General features: G+C 40.1%; 1 protein-coding gene across 2 annotated transcripts in view; it reads left to right on the forward strand.

Annotated features, from left to right (window-relative positions):
• The window catches only part of PDSS2 (decaprenyl diphosphate synthase subunit 2), a 119,711-nt gene that overhangs the window by 73,647 nt on the left and 28,572 nt on the right, over positions 1–17,492 (forward strand). For both annotated transcript variants that reach the window (XM_033055914.1, XM_033055915.1), the window contains exon 3: positions 976–1,174. In XM_033055914.1, coding sequence (XP_032911805.1) covers positions 976–1,174 — 199 coding nt within the window. The remainder of the gene's footprint in view (positions 1–975; positions 1,175–17,492) is intronic.

The following is a 17,492-nucleotide window of genomic DNA, read 5'->3' on the forward strand; positions in this document are numbered from 1 at the left end:
AACCTGACACCCTGTCAGGCAGGGTGTTGGTAGCAGTCCCATTAAATGGTGGCTGCATCCTGCTGCAGTGACAGATGTGATTCAGTTGGAGCAGTGTTCCTGTAGAAGGTGCAGTTTCCCTCTGGAGGTCCAGTGGTGATGTGGAGAAATCTGGTTTTCCTCTGGAGTCCAGTGGAGAAAGGGGCTCCCTTAGTGTCCCAAAACCTCTGTTTTTATCTTGGTAAGAAGTGTTGGGCTCTTTCCCCTGGCTGGAGCAACTTCCAAAGGGATAAAGTAATTTTATCAGTCCCACAGGGGGACTCAATGGGCCATTAGCAGAAAATGACTCGCTGGAGGAAGGATGGGTTGTGAAAAGATAAAGAACAATGCCCTACTGGTTTCAATGGATGGCCCATTAGCAGAATATCTGCCATTGAGATAAGGATCCCTGCCCCCACCCTCAACAGATGGTGATAGAATAGATACCTTTTATCACGCTCTGTATTGTAACATGCGGCTTATAATCGATGCGGCTTATAATTGTGAAATTACTGTAGTCATTTACTGCAGCATTCTTACGTTGTTTGGATTGGCTTGCTGAGGACTCCCCTACTGATATGTCCTTTGTTTCCATCATTACTTTCTGCTTGGCATTTTCTTCATGTCACTGTCCCTCAAGCCTCTGGTAGACAAAAGAGAAAAAGAAAGCACCATGAAGACTATATTGATTAGTTTGCTTTATTTTGTGATAGAATTCAAACAAAGGGCGGCATTCTCCCAAGTGGAACCTGTGTCACCTATGGTTTGCCTGGAAATCCTTAGCAGCAGTTTTCTGTGTTTAACACCTCCTGGTTGTGGCTTTTAGAAGCACACAGAAGAACTACATGATAATTAATAAAATACTTGTTTAGTGCATGTGGTTGTTTGCTTATTGTCACTAAGAATCTGTGCTCTATTCATAGCATCAAACATAATTGTGCTTTTTCTTTCTTTCAGTCAAAGAAGTCTGGCTGAGATTACGGAGCTGATCCATACTGCCTTTCTGGTGCATCGTGGCATAGTAAACATTGGTGAGCTCAAGTCCTGTGATGGCCCACTGAAGGATATGCAGTTTGGGAATAAAATGGCTGTTTTGAGTGGAGATTTTCTTCTAGCAAATGCTTGCACAAGCCTTGCACAGTTGCAGAATACCAAGGTAAAAAGAAAAAAATTCCTCTACTGCCAAAGCGAGTAAATATTAGCAAGTATTTTGAAAGAGAGGCCCCCTAAAAGAATCAGCAGTTATATATGTATATATGGAGCATCATTTAAAAGTCAGCATGCTTGCCATGTTATAGCTGTAAATTTGACAGGCTGCTGCTGCTGTGAACATGTTTACCACTCTCCTGTGGAATTACTGTAATGAGTTCTTTAGTATACATTCTGGAGCACTGTAGTAATGGATGGGTAATTTAAGGCATATGCAGTGGCATCTTCATGACACGTCTGGCTACAACACCTCTGGTAAACTGCCAGCTGAAGACATGTTTGGTCTGTCATTTTCTTTTACTTTGTGCTTTGTGAAAGGTTTTCTGTCTTAGATAATTTGGGGAGCAAAAGGTTTTACTGCTCTGTCTCAGGTGACTTTTTGTTCTTAATATTGTTAGGGATTTGGATGTGCCTGAATATTGGGTTTCCCTGCTACTGTGGATGTACTGACTTCTAAAGGACAGCTGTAATCCAACTGCTTAGCCAAACAAGGAAATGTTTTTAATGAGAAACAAGTTGAGTATTATCTTAGAAAATGAGGCTGATGGAGACATTAAGAGATCTTCTCTCTAGTTGGTGGTCCTTCTTTTTGCCAAATAGGATCAGCTGCAAAAAATCATTCTTGATCCACATTTATCTAGCTGGTTTTTAAAACCTCCCGTGGTGGAGAGAGATTCCGGGGATCTCTGTGCCAGCCTGGTGTAACACCTAACTGCGTGTGTGGCTGAAGAGCTAAGTGTGCCATTCCAATGGAAACAGGAAACTACATTTTGCAGAGGTGCTTTTCATACATTTGAAGGTTACTGCCATGTTGTAATGTAAAATAAATGTTTGTCTTGTGCAATTGTCAGTAACCAGTATAGTTGTAATTGTGAGCCTAAGTAGTCTATTTTTTTTTTAGATTCTCATGCTAAATCTCCTTGTGGTAGTTGAGTATTTCTGTATTACTTTGATCATGAGTATGACAGTTTCTCTCAGAAGTGGTGTCATTTTCTAACACAGAGCTGTGATTCAAGAGAAGAGACAGAAAATTAGATGTCAGTCTACTGAAATAGTGGGTTAAGCCATTATGGTGCTAACGTGTAGTAAGTATTGAAAAAAAAATTAAATAGTGCATACCATAACCAGAGTGGGGAGTAATTGATTTTAGTAATTATTATTCATTTGTATCAGTCCATTTTTTTTAGTACCCTGTAAGCTTCTCGAGACATACCAAAGGATTTAACCCTACATCAATTTTCTGTTTCAACATAAGAGGAAACTTTTATAAAATGTAGCAACTATTACTTTGCATTTAGTACATCATTAAGTATTGCAGCAGGAATGTATAATCCCCAAAGACTTGCCAGGAAACAAGCCTACAGTGAAATGAAGCACAAGTGCAAAGAAATACTTTTTTTTTTTAAAGCAGTCATTATACTGCATGTTGGAAAATTCTGCCAAAACATTTTAGCACTTTTTTTCATTTTTCTGACATCTAAATACTTTCATAGCTTCTACATACGATAAGTGGGATGCCATTATGGAAACTGATTGACTTAGTAAATTATTCTTTTTCATACGTCTAACCCTTCTAGCAAAGTTAGAAAAATTGAAGTACAAGCTATAGAAATCTCTTGACAGGTGCAATGATTTAAACATACTGTATTTATTCTTTTGTAAATGATGAATTTTCAAATCTGGCATCTGTTTTTTAGCAGTGTGAAATAACTGTGACTTTTTTCCTTCATAATGTTTTGTGTTCTTTGATGTAAAAAGTAAAAAAATCGCAGTACTGCTTTTTTTGCTGGCATTTAGCAAATTGGCTAATGAAATGAGCAGCATTTTATCATGCATGGTACTGACCATGGTAGCTGTAACCTCCATAGATATGCATAGCTATTGTATAGACAAGAATTTAAATTAAAGGGGGTTTTAACATAACTGAACTCACTGCTACCAGGATTTTATTGTGCTGTTAAATTCTTGTCTGAGTTTGTGTATGATGCATTTATCTCTCTGCTTCTCTCGGGGCTGACAATTAGATGTGAAATTCTGTAGTCGTAATGAAATGCAGAGCTATTTTATAATTGCCAAGGGTAAAATTAGCAAAGTCAATTATTTTCCCTTAGGCTTTTCCCTGTAGATATTAAAAGGCTGCAAGGTAATTGCCTTAGGTAACACTTTGATTTTTAAATAACATTAAATATAGGAATTGTTGTTGTTAATTTGTAGTAATTTTCCTCTTCTTGCTACTGTTACAGAATATAACTATAATGATGTAAACAAGAATCAAGGCTCAGGGTTTGTGGTTTTGGGGTTTTCTTTTAAACTAGTGCTCATACCTCTTGTAAGTTTGCTTAAGTTGTGCCAAATAAGGTTTTGGAGTGGTGATTTGGGTTTTACAGTTTTTGATCTCTGAAGTACAAGGACTCTAGATGTCTTGAAATATCAGTCAGAAAACCTCCTGTAAGGAAAACTCTTCTGTTGTGCTATTACAAAATCATTGCAGATTTTGTTTTTTGAACACATAACAATTCAGAAGAAAGCATTTTCATTTTCTGCTTTGTGAAATCATGATACATTAATTATGAATACAAAGTTGGTATCAACTGAAGCTTAAAATATTGAAGGGCAGATGTGTGTATGTACTACAATTTTGTAATCATGGCAAAGTTCTACATCTTTCAAGTTAATAAAAACTGTTGAAAATGAACACTAATTTCTTCCAAAGCCTTTACAGTACAAAGCAATAGATTGATGAGATCATATGTGTTAACAATTCTTTTGTACATTCATGTTAACTTTTGGATCACGTTATATAAACTGACCTTTTGGATGGTGGCTCTTCTTGGCCTGCTGATTGCAGTGATAAATTATGTTGTTGATAGAAAATTATATGGATAAAACCTTACTTCAGAACTGCATCCTGTAGCAGATTGTTTATTGTTAATTCATGGATTTTAGAACAGAATCTATCCTAAAGATGAATTGGGTTGGGATCTTTTAGTAGTTGTTATATTAGCAGTGAATGGTGAACCTTTGGCAAGGAAGGGCATGTTTGTGTTTTGCTACTTAACTAACAATGCAGTAATATGTGGTAATGTGCTGACTTATTGGATTGGGGGTGTGTTTATATGACATGACAGGGTTATTTTGATAGGTTTTCTCATTTTGAGGCTGCAGTGCTCTGATACTAGGATCACAATAAGAGATATGCAATATATATGTCATTGTAAACATGTAGGTATGGGAGTGATGGAAAAGTAAATTATGTTTGCCTAACAAAATAGGGTACCTCCTAACTATCCTGTGGGATATGTGACCATAAGCAGTTTTAAATAAATGTGCTTATAAATTATTAAGAAGTGTAAAATGATCTGTTTAACAGGTGTTTCTTTGTTGCCGTCTGAAGACAGTATGTCTTTAGCATTTGTTATCTTGCTTTGCCTAGCCAGGGATATGGGGATGAAACTGCTAAAAGCAAATCTTTTGAATGAAAGTAATTCTTTGACTTTAGTAGCAAAAAGTGTTAGTTTTGTCTTTGATTTCTGCTTAAGTAACCTGCCCTTCCTATAATGTTTTTAGGCTGGCATTCAGATGCAAACATAGCAAAAGTAACAAAAGTAATTGGCGTTTTTGTCACCTGTCACTTAGTTGTGGGGTATGGACATTTTACCACAAATGATGTGTGGATATGACCATGATATTTTTAAATAATGTGCTTTTTCAGTGTTTACAGCAGAGAATTTGGAAGAAGTCTGTCACAGCATTAAAACTGGTGCTTTCTTGAGCATCTAAATCATCAGTTGTCTTACAAAACTATAGAGGAGGTGCTTAAAAAACATACAGTAATTTCACGAATACAAGCCGCACTGACTATAAGCCGCATCACCGGGTGTTGGCAAACATTTTGTTCTTTGTCCATACATAAGCCGCACCTGAGTATAAGCCGCTCTGTCGTTCGCAGCGAGGACCCGCGTGCAACAAAGTTGCCAAATAGTAACAGAATCGCGGCAGGGTGGGGTTTACTGTCTCGGCTCGGGCTGTGCAGGCTCCGGGCTGCCGACAGGGCTGGGTGGCCCAGCTCGGCGCTGCCGCTCGTGGGGCTGCTCGGGGCCGGCCGCCGCTGCCTCTGGGCTCACTCACCCCGACCCGGCGCTGCCCCGCGGTGGCAGGAGGGGCACAGAGCCCGCCAGCGCCCGTGGCAGCAGTGGGAGGTGGGGATGGAGCCGCCCCGCTCCTGCGGCGGTGGCATGCGGGAATGGGAGCCCCCCGAGCTGCGGGGCCAGCAGCACAGAGCCCCTACCTCCTCCCGAGCCACAGGGCCAGCAGGAGAGAGCCCCTGCCTCCCCCCGAGCCGCGGGGCCAGCAGGAGGGAGCTACCTCTGCTTCCCCCGAGCCGCGGGGCCAGCAGGAGGGAGCTGCCCTGCCTTCCCCACCCCCTGTGCTGCCTGCACAGAGCAGCTCCACCCACCGCACAACAGAGTATCAATTTGTAACAACCGCGTAAATGCAGGGTTTTACTGGCAGGTACTTGACTTTGCAGTTTGCACTGACTCGGTTTGCACTCCCGGGGTTGAAAATGTCAGAAAATTATTCACATATTAGCCGCTCCTGAGTATAAGCCGCATTTCCAGTGTGGGAGCAAAATTTTGGTCAAAACGGTGCGGCTTGTATTCGTGAAATTACTGTGATTAAACCCAGTTTTGATGCTTTTACATTCTAAAAAGAGTGATGCATAGAACTTCAGAAGACTGAAATTATGCGTTTTAGTGCAATGCTTAGAAAATTATAAAATAATCTGCAAATGCATTTCTTACAACTTTGTCAACTGATAAGAAGGGATTCCTTTGTATTTAAAGAAAGAAAACCCACAAACCAGCCAAACAACCAAAACAAAACCACCAAAACCCAACATATAAAAAACAAAAAATAAACCTCCCCAAAAGAAGAAAAAGCCTATCCCAAAAACCTGAAATACGTGTTAGAGTAGTATTCTCTGTAGTTCTTACTGAAATCTGAAGAATTGACTCAATTTTTCCCACTGTAATTCAGTAAATTCTTCTTGAAATTATTAAACTCTTCACAGAAATGCTTCAAAATCTACAGGCTGAAAGCTTGGAATTGAGTTTAAGAATCTTGTCTGTCAATGCAGAGCTCTGCCAGAAGACCACGTTGTAGACCATTGTTTTATTAAGCATTATTTTTTCATAAATAAACAGTAGCCCAGATGTAGTACTTACATAGTGGATCCATTTCCTTATGTTTAGTTTATGTATTTCTAAAGGCATAAGTGTGTTGTTTATAAATAAGCCTTGTGTTTACATAAACAGCAGTAAGTTACCCATTTAAGTCCTCCTATGTCTTCCTGTTGCAACCACCTAAGGTGCCCTGCACTTTAACTAAGAACTGTTTGTCATGAACTATGGTTTCTCCTTCTGTAGCATCAATTGTGGTCCTGCGGGGAAGACTCAGTTTGGAACTTAAGCGACTTGGTTCCTTGGTGTCCAGTGAAGGATACAGAGAATATCCTGAGAATATCCTCTTTCTGAAATGACACCAGTTGCTTTTTTGGTGTAAATTGACATTTTTTGAGCATTGCCAAACAAGCCAGGTAGAATCTACAAGTTTAATTTTTATGTCATGTAACAAAGGTGTTACTTGTATTGGACTTTTTCTTTCCCTGAATGATTTCAAGAGAGAAGCATAAAGTTGTAATAAAGATCCATCACAAATCTGCCAAGAAATACCCTTTTTTAATGGAAACTAAATGTTAATAGTTGCCACTGTAAAGGCAACCATTAGCAGCTACTGACTTATAATAGATTCAAATTACCATCCCTCAGAACAGTGCCTCATTTTGTTAGAGGTAAGTCGAAGGTCCTCCTTCATAAATGTAGTTGAGATGAGTTATTTTCAGAGCAATGAAAGTTATTTTGAAAGAGGTTCTTCTTTGTTATCTCTGGTGGAAGATATGAACCGTAAATATCTGCTAAGTATATTTGCAACATACATTTTTATTATATTTTACATAAAATAAACAGTGAGCATATATTTATATTATATTTTACGTAAAGTAAACAGAGACCTTTATAATCTGAATTTTCCTGTTGGGATTCAGTAGCTTTATTGATCGAAGAAGGCAGGATGAAAATGTCATGGAGAAACACTGAGAACCAGAAGTAATGTGTGCTCGTATAGAAAACTGAAGCTGGCAATAAAACAAATTTTGAATCTTTTATGTATTTGTAATTGTTTTTAACTCTCTGTCTTTGCTCACTTATTGACTTTCTTTTTCTTTCCTAGTACAAGCTGCTGTTGGAGATGAGTATCTTTAAAATGATCAGCTTACAGAGCAGATAGGTTACAGGAATTTGGTGAGAAGCAGAGATCAGATTAGATCAAATTAGATTAAGAGATGGTTTAGAAAGTTTGGTAATGATGTTGTCTTCTTGAGGGGGAAAAAAGAAGGTAAAAAAACCATTCAAATTTTTATGTAGGAAGCTGATTAAAGAGTTTTTCTGAAGCACTTTGTCATGTCTGTCTTGGTGTACCTTCCCCTGAGGCACTATTTGATGATGATGTACTGGACAAGATAGGGCATGGGATAGTATCTCATTGTTGAGTATTTTTGTTTTAATTTAGTATTTTAGAGTGCCACAGGAGCGTGCCTCAAAAACCAGACACTACAGAAAAATATAGATAAGTTTAAAAAGCTTTGATTTATGGAAAAGTACACTTAAGAAACACTGCTTTGTCTGGATACTGGGGGAGAAGAAAACCAAGAAAGAAGTCTAGTGTTGTTGAACCTTTAAACTAATGGGAAATGACACAGGGCGACATAGCCAACATGATTGAATTATTACATAACAAAGCTCTTCCTTAGGCAACCCTAAATAAGTAGTTCTATATCTTAAAATATTGAGATACATACTGAATATTATTATACAACTTAGCATAACTCTTGTTGGAGAATGCAAACACACTCTGAGGTACTGAGAAATGCATAATAATTGATAATTATGATGAATCATAATGAAGAAAAATGTTATAATTATAATAAATAATTATAATTATATTTAGATGGCACCAAAATGTACTAATTTACATTAGCCTTTGAGATGTAAAATTAGATTTCATTTACTGTAAAGTAAAAGCTAAGAGATGGTAATTGAAACAAACTTTATGTTCATTTAATGGACGTGTATTGCTTTTTCTTTCAAATGTTCTCAAACACTGGATTTTTAATATGATTTATTTATTGAAGTTTTAGTGACAATCGTGTGAAATTCCTTTGGTAGGAAAAAGGCAATTTTTGTGATAGTTAAAAGTAAGTTAAAAAAAAGTAAGGTAAAAGTATTGAAGCATTGGGGGGGGAAAATCTTATCTGTTAGAGGTAAAAGGTTAAAATCCATTGGAATCAGAACCTAGTAATCAAATTTTTCCCACACTACTACTGTAAAACTTTTGTCTAGCATTTCTGCTGTCATTAGACACAAGAACTTTTATGATATTGATGATGACTGTGAAACTGTAGAATGATGCTAAATGATTACTGCATTGTACTCTTCCTATTGTCTCTTTTGATGCTTGTGTCTGTGGAACAGTTTCTTAGCAAGTGCATCTTTTGCCATTGTTCTCAAGAAGTAGCCCCTGAAATAACACTTGAGCAAATTAAGCATTCTGTTTTCTGAATATTTCTCAGGATTTTTTCTGTTTAATTTTTGGTATGTATAACCAGTAATATAATTGAATATTTGTAAAATGTCATTACCTTAATGACTGTGGTTATATGTTTGAAAAGTAATCTTTTATAGAAGTTAAATTAGAGGATTAGGTGATACAGCCAATTAACTTATTAATTCAATTAAAATTCTAAAAATTAGACTTAACTGGTAATTGTGATAATGTTAGAAACAGTTTCATTTTAGATGAGTAAGAGTCCTGTTGCATTGCAATGAATGTCAGTTTTGAGATTAAAACTGCTTAACTTTGCCTTCATTCCTAATCAGTGCATTCCTCAAATAGGTTTATCCTTTACCTTAGTGGCCTTTTGCACCTGTACTGGTTTTTAAAGCTAATGCTTATGTTAAGCTTTCCCAAAGTTAGACTCCACGGGGGTTAGTATATTGAAAGAGTGTATTTTTCTGTGATTCTTGGCCATGGCACTACTGGAAAATTTTATGTTTAGATTTCAATCTGTTTTCTGTCCTCCCACTTCTGCATGAAAAAATCCTTCTAAAAAGAAAGACTGATTTCTGCCACTTCCCTTATGGATGTCTGTGGCTTACAAACAGTGCCTTGTAGCAGAATGATTGCTGCAGAACATGGAAAGACTGGAACTGAGACTGATAGAATATGTCATCATAGGCATGGTTGTATCATCAAGTCTAGATTATAGCCTTTCCCAAAAATATACTGCAAGAATATTTTTAAAGCATTGAGGCATGGTGCTGTTGAGACAGAGTTGTGACTTTTTAAGATGCTGCCTCAATGTCAAGTTGACCAAGCAACAGTCTCAGGAAATTTTCCATTCAGTTCTGGTGATTTTTCAGTGACCTAACAAAGATCTTTACACCAATTTGCACGAAGTCCATGCAATATTCTTGCCTCTGAATCATCTCACTAACAACTTCCTTAACTTACATCTGAATTCACCTTCCCCATAGTAGCAATCAGTCATGTCTTTCTGCTTCTCTGGTCTGCCCAGCAGACCGAAGTCAATGTTTACTGCTTGAGTTCATGAACCAAATACCTGCCATTATTCCAGGTAAATATTGTCTTCCTCAGAGGTAAACTGCACAGCTGCTTCAAACACCTGCTTTAGTAATTCTTTTTCTTATAGAACTGCTGTTTGCCTCATAATTAACAGAGTGATCTGGAAAATACTGATATGCCATCTGTGTGAAAAGAGAAGGCTTTTCAGAGATGACTGAACATCAATGAAGAAGAAGATAAAAACTAAAGAAACTGAAGAAATGCTGAATCTGATGAAAGTCAAAGGTCATCTTAAGACAATCACTATACCTAGCAAATGAGTTCTGGGTAGTTGGGGTCTGTTCCTCTTAAGTTTACTCCCTTAATGTACAGCACTGAATTGGCAATTGTCTAGTGGTGAACACAAATACTTCAAGAGTCAAAAATATTTACAGGCTTTGAGATATATGTGCATATTACATAGGTGTATGTATATATGTGTGTATGTATATATAAAAATTTAATCGAATGTTAAAGCCAAATTTTGGAAGAAAGGTTTTTCTTTTTTTTAAAATCAAACCCCTTCACTTTTCAGAGAAATTACCTTTGAAAGATTTAAGACAAACATTTAAAAATATCTGGAGTTAGTATTTCTCTGATGGTTAGCAAAAATGTGTATCCAAGATTAATGCCAGAATATGTAGCAAATAGAAATTCAAAAGAAAACAAAATTTATTCTGAGAAATTGAAGCGATGAAAACTTTTGGGTATGTGATGCTTTATTCTGCGTGAGATGCATACTATGGGAAAGGGCTCTCAAGAGCCAGCAGTTCTGCTTCTTCATTCACCACTCAATTACAGTAATTGCACGATTGCAAACCACACCATTTTGACTAAAATTTTGCTCCCACACCGGAAATGCGGCTTACACTCAGAGGCGGCTAATATGTGAATAATTTTCTGACATTTCCAACCCCAAAAGTGCAAACTGAGGTGCTGAGCTGAGCACCGGCCAGTAAAACCCGGGTGTACGCGATTGTTACAAATTGGTTAGTCTGTTGCGCAGCGGGTGGAGCCGGGATCCCTGCTGGCAACGCAGTGGCAGGAGGGAGGCAGGGAAGCTCCCTCCTTCCCTCCTCTCCCGCAGCCCGGGGGAGGCAGGGGCTCCATGCTGCCAGCCCCGCAGCTGGGGAGGGAGGCAGGGGGCTCCCTCCTGACGGCCCCGTGGCTCAGGGGGAGGCGGAGGGCTCCCGTCCCTGCATGCTGCCGCAGGAGTGGGGGGGCTCATTCCCCTCCTGCCACCGCCGCCGTGGGTGCCAGCGGGCTCCGTCCCCACCTGCCGCCGTGGGAGCAGGGGGGCTCCTTCCCCTCCTGCCACCACGGCCATGGGTGCAAGCAGGCTCCATGCCCCCCTGCCACCGCAGGGCAGCGCCGGGCCGGGTTGAGCGAGCCCAGAGGCAGCGGCTGGCCCCGAGCGGCCCCGCCAAGCGGCAGCGCCGGACTGGGCCACCTGACCCCGTCGGCAGCCCCAAGCAGGCCGAGCCCTCATGGCCTGAGCCGAGCCAGTAAACCCCACCCTGCCGCGATTCTGTTACTATTTGGCAACTTTGTTGCATGCGAGTCCTCGCTGCGAACGACAGAGCAGCTTATAATCAGGTGCAGCTTGTGTATTGACAAAGAACGAAGTGTTTGCCAACACCCGGAGATGCGGCTTATAGTCAGTGCAGCTTGTAATCGTGAAGTTACTGTACAATAGGTATTGGGACTGCCTGCATTTCTTAAACAGGGATGTTTGTTACAGCTTTTCCTTTCACAGCTGTGATAAATCATCATGGAGGAATTTGTTGCTAAATAGCTTTAGCCCGTGCACAAATTATAAAATGAAAATGTATTTTCAAAGAACAAGTATGTGAAATTACAGTACCAGTGAAATTCCTAAAACAAAAGTACTGAAAGAGGTTGCAAAGAGAAGTGGTTGAGTCACCATGTATAGAGGTCTTTAAAAGATTTGTAAATGTGACATTGTTTAGCAGTGGACTTGACAGTGCTGGGCTTACTTTGGACTTGATCATCTTAAAGGTCTTTTCCAACCTAATTATTCTGTGATTCTAAGGTGATGTCCTCCAGAAATTATATCAGCAATGTCAGCTTCATTCTCTTTATAGTTGAAGGAGTGGAAGATTTGTTTTCATGACTTTATTTGAAATGTTTCTCAAAGATTTTAAGAGTCCTATTGAGAGTGCATAGAAGGATAAAAAGCAATCAGATCTGTATTGAGTGAATTGCTGTTACAATGTCTGAAACAGACCTTTTTTTTGTGTGAGTATTTCACTGTATATCTAACTATATAAATTTGACTTTCGTCTTTGGATGTGTGGGATATTTGGTTCTAGAGGCAGGTTTTCATGACAAAGTAGTTAATAAACAGTTTTGCAGGACTGGAGGTTATAGTGGCTAGTATATAGTCAGCTGTCAGCTGAGTATGGCTTCAACAGACAGTACACTTCTAAAAAGTGAAAATATATTTTTGTGATCATTTGGTTGCAATTCAAAGCTGTTAGCAATAGCAATAACAATCTAAGATTAGTCTGCATGGCCTCCCTTAGTCTCCTAAGAGTTATTTATAATAGGGAAATCTATTCCTAGTACAATCAGTAAACTTACAGTAGTTTCACGAATACAAGCCGCACGGAGTATAAGCGGCACTTCCGGTGCCTCGACAATGTTGCTGTCTTTGTCAATAGATAGGCCGCACCCCGAATATTAGCCGCACTTTCGTTCGTAGCGAGAATCCGTGCGCAACTTTCACAAATTGGCCAATTAGTAACAGGATCGCGGCATAGCGGGGTTTACTGGCTCGGGGCGGGGCCAGGAAGGCTCGGCCCGCTCATGGTTGCTGACGGGGCCGGCCGGGTGGTGCTGCAGCCGCCGCCGGGCTCACTGGCCCCCCCTCTCCCGTCAGCAACGCCCCGCTGCCGCGTTTGCTCGTCCTGCCGGCGGGCCAGCCACCGCTACCGCTGGCAGGCACGCCGGCCGCCCCGCTGCTGCGTTTACTCGCCCTGCCGGTGGGCCAGCCGCCACCGCCGCCGCTGCCAGGCTCTGCCGGTGGGGCAGCCGCCGCCAGGCTCGCCGGCCGCCCCCTCCCGTCTGCACCGCCGCCGCGTTTGCTCACCCTGGCCGGCACTGCAGGCCCCCACACCGCCGGGCTCCCCCACGCTGCTGGCCCCGATTCTGCTGGGCTTCCCCCGCTGCCAGGCAGCCCCACCCGCCGGCCTTCCTGCTTCTGCCATGCTCCCCTGCACTGCTAGCCCCAGTTCTCCCGGGCTCCCCCGCCCTGCTGGCCCAGGCTCTGCCGCCCCCCCTGCCCCGCCCTGCTGGCCCAGGCTCTGCCGCCCGCCCCCCACACTGCTGGCCCCGCCTCTGCCAGGCTTTCCCACCTCAGCCGGGACCGGCCGGGCTCCAGCTTGGCTTGGGGCTGCCGCAGGCTCTCACTTCCGTGTTGGCAGCTTTTAGAATATTGTTCATGTATTAGCCGCCCTCGAATATTAGCCGCACTTCCAGGTTTCCACCAAACTTTTGGTCAAATTGGTGCGGCTTGTATTCGTGAAATTACTGTATCTCTTACCTTAAAGTGTATTTGTCACCAATTCTGTAACCTTGATTTGCATTATTTCAAAGATGAGGAAAGTTGTTATTGGTGCCACAGATGTAAATATGTAAAATCAGCTGTGGTCCTCCTCCAACAGCTGCTGGTGTCACAGAATGGTTGAGATTGACAGGGATCTCTGGACATCATGTAGTCCAAAGCCCCTGATAAATCAAGGCCAGCTAGAGACAGTTACTTAGGACAGTGTGCAGATGAATTTTAAATATCTCCAAAAATGGAGATTTTGCAATGCCTTTGGGCAACCTGATCCATTGTTGGATGCCCTCACAATAGACTATTTTCGTATATCCAGACTGCATTTCATGTTTTCATTTGTGGCTGTTGTCTTATCCTGTCAGTGGGCACTGTTGAGGAGAATTTGGCTCCCTCTTCTGCATTCCTTCCCATCAGGTGTTTATACTCATTGTACTGTAGGAGAGGCTAAAATAGATGTGCCATGTAAATAGGGCAATAGATTATGTATCTTTCCCTCTCTTTTCACTGCTGTAAAGCTTGTCTTTAAAAGGAATTTTCCATGGTAAAACTTCTTGTGAAAGTGTCTTAACATCTGGAGTGGATTCAGTGTAATAATGTGGTAAAATGCGTAAAATTTTTAAAGTACAGTAATTTCACGACTATAAGGCGCATCGGATTATAAGGCGCACTTTGTTTTTGCAGAGAGGATCCACCGCCAGCTCCCCCTGTGCAGTTGCTGGCTGCGGCCCCGCCTCCACCCAGCTCCCGCGGCCCTGCCGGCTCCCCCTGCAGCTCACGGCTCACACTTCCGGGTTGGCAAATTTCCAAACTTTTGCCCAGATATATAAGGCACACCGGACTATAAGGCACACTTCCAGCTTCGGGCCAAAATTTTAGTCAAAAGGGTGTGCCTTATAGTTGTGAAATTACTAAAATATAAATGAGTTAATTGTGTTTTTAATCAAAATGCTGATGTATTTGACTTCTTGTTGACTAGAAAGAACATTGAATTTCTGGATATAACTGCTTGTTAATATTAGTGATTTGAAATTCAACAGCATTTCTCTTGGAGTCTAGAATCTGATTGCTGCTACCACTGGTAGAGGACATTTTTAATTTGTTAGTTTAACAAACATCTGCAGCTTCATTAAGTTGATTTCATCTATCAGATGCTATATGGTATTACTTCTGATTCACATGGGTTCAGGTACAGACTGTTCAAAATAGTAAATGCTACTTGCAGGTACAGTTTGTGTTATTGACTTTAATCCTCAATTAGTTTCTGAGCATATTCCAGTTTAATGGTTGTCTGCAGCAGTGGGACTGGGAGCAGTGTTTTATAACCATGCTCTCCCGTGTCACTTATATCTACAGAACCCTGTAGTCACAATACCTTCTTTGTTCACTGTATTATATAGAATAAAGTTGTAATGAAATTACTCATCAAAATGGGCCAAGCTAAAGCAATCAGGTACTTCTCTAATCTGAGTCACTCAGCAATAGTTGTTGAGTACTTTAGTGCAAAGATCTGCTGCCATGGATCTGCAAAGGTATTAAGAAACTGTGTAAGGTATCGTGTGGAAGCAGACAAGGAAAATTATATTTCTTCTGTTGGTTATGTTGTCCTTAAGGAAAATTACTAAATTATGCACTAAATGTCTTTACACTGATGAAATCCAATTCTGTAGATAGTGCTGCATCAGCATAAAAAGAATAACTTGAAACTAGTGAAAATCCCTAAGGCAGACAACCATTAAGGTAGATATTTAACAGTATTAGCAATTTCAAATTGACAGCTGCTGATTTTTTTTATATTTTAGAAGCACCTTTGTAACAAGTGGTGGGATTTGGTTAGGTGTTTACACTGTATCGTTATATTGCAGTTTGCTACTAATTCACTGTTAACAGAATGAAGAAAACCATAACTGTGTTTTCCAAGACTGTTTAAAGCATGATAGAAAGGCAAATTGCTGTCCTCCCTGTGTGTTTACTACAAAGAGAGAGCCAGATCCAAAAAACAAGTAAAGTTGAAGATGATTTCAAACAATAAATCCAAGAGGACTCAATAAACATTGGATGAAAAGTAACATTCTTAAGGCTGGCACGCTTGGTTACCTGTATGACTAATGATCAGGAAGGAAAACTGAATTTCACTGTTCTTGGAACTCCTTACAATTTTCGCTCCCCTTCCTTTTTTTTTTTTTTTTTTTTTTTTCGTTTTGGTTAGGCATTATTGAACAATCAAAATCCAAAATCAACTCTTTGCTGAGTTTTGTCTTTAGCTTCCTAGTATTGCAATGTTGCTGGGTCAAACACAGGAGAATATTTAAGGGCTTTCTGTGGAATTTTTGAGTGTTGGCGTATTTCCCAAATCAGTGCTTTTTTGAGGAGGGAAGTGCAAGCTGAAGGAATTTTTATCTGTATTTAATGGTTCCTGACCATCTAATTTTCTTCTTTATTTGTGTGGAGAAGTCCTACTACATTTTCAAATCTCCACATAAGCAGCAAGGATTAGGGTCTGTCATAGCAGATGTGTGAGGAAAGGATATTGTTTCAACGTAAGGCTGGAAGGAATTACTTGTGGTGCTTCTCGGAAGGAATTTGGCAAAGCTAAGGAAGTTTGTCAAATAGAAATTGTGAGGGATGAAGAACAAAGATATACCCATTGCTGTGTTCTTCCTATGCTGTTTCCTGTCTTCCCACAAGAGCTTCATCCTTTCTGTGATGTTTCCGTTGGAAATATCCAATGGAGTCTGGAGAGGCACATTACTACTCTGAAAGAGTAGTCTGTGTAATTAATTCCATTTCAGCTGTTGAATTTAAAATAAAATGACCATTCTTTGAATGAAGCTCAGATTCATTCCTTTTGTAAGCTAGAAGAAAAACCAGGGAAAAAAATGGAAGTGGTGTGATGTTGCAGTAAACTTTAAACAAAGTATTTTGAAGACGAGTGAAGAGAGCAAAGTGCTTGAGTTGCTGAATTGATGGAACCAATGTTGTATTTTCATCCAGGTTGTTTAAAAACTTCATAAAGGATGAGTGGGGCTTGGAATCCAAGCTTTTTACTGTGCTTGATAGAGTCTGATTCATATATTTGAATTCTGGAGAAAGTATTCTACCAAAATACCTTCTAGTCTGTGATTTCCCTGCATTCCTTCTAGCACAGAGTTTCACTTCCATTAAAATACTCCTCTTTTTCTATAGACAGAGTTGAATCTTTCACGACAGTCAACTGCAGTCATGAAGTAGGCTGCTATACCTTCAACAATGAACAGATGGTCCAATTCTGTGACACTATGTATGATGCTTTGGGAATTCTGAACTCTTATAAATAAGTCCTGAGGAAACTACACTAAATTTTGATTTCAGGAAAATGAAGGAGTACATTCATTAAGTGGTTGGGTGAACATTATGAATTTTCTGAACTAAGTGAATTACCAACATTTTTATTTATTTCTTCAAATATATAGAAATTTTGAGTTGAGTAATTAAAGTAAATTTAAGGAGTCTGGAAGGGCTAAAGCTGTGCCTTTTTGATAAAAAAGTTACTACACCAGAGAAGAGTAAGTTTCACCAAATTTCTGATCTTTAACCCTACAGAACTCTTCTGGGACTGAAACACAGCATAGTCTTTTGGACTATTTCGTACTTGAATGAATTGAAAAGGTCAGAGCATGTATTCTACCTTGCTGTGGAATGAGCAATCAAATGGTTGTCTCCAGAATTTACATCATGTTATACACTTAGTCTGCCTAAACAGTAGGAGAGATTTTAGCTTTAACAATTCATCTGTTTTCCCTTTATTCATCCTAAACTGGTGGCTTTGTGTTGACTTTTCAAAAGCAGAACAGATCACATCCCTACAAAAAGTGTTGAAGCAATACCTCCTTAGGAAAAAAAAAACCAAAGACACTGGCAGAACTATTGCAAAATGTTTTCAAAGGGTGTGAAATCACTTGCATGT

This window comes from Catharus ustulatus, chromosome 3 (assembly GCF_009819885.2).
Source record: "Catharus ustulatus isolate bCatUst1 chromosome 3, bCatUst1.pri.v2, whole genome shotgun sequence".
Taxonomy (NCBI): Eukaryota; Metazoa; Chordata; class Aves; order Passeriformes; family Turdidae; genus Catharus; species Catharus ustulatus.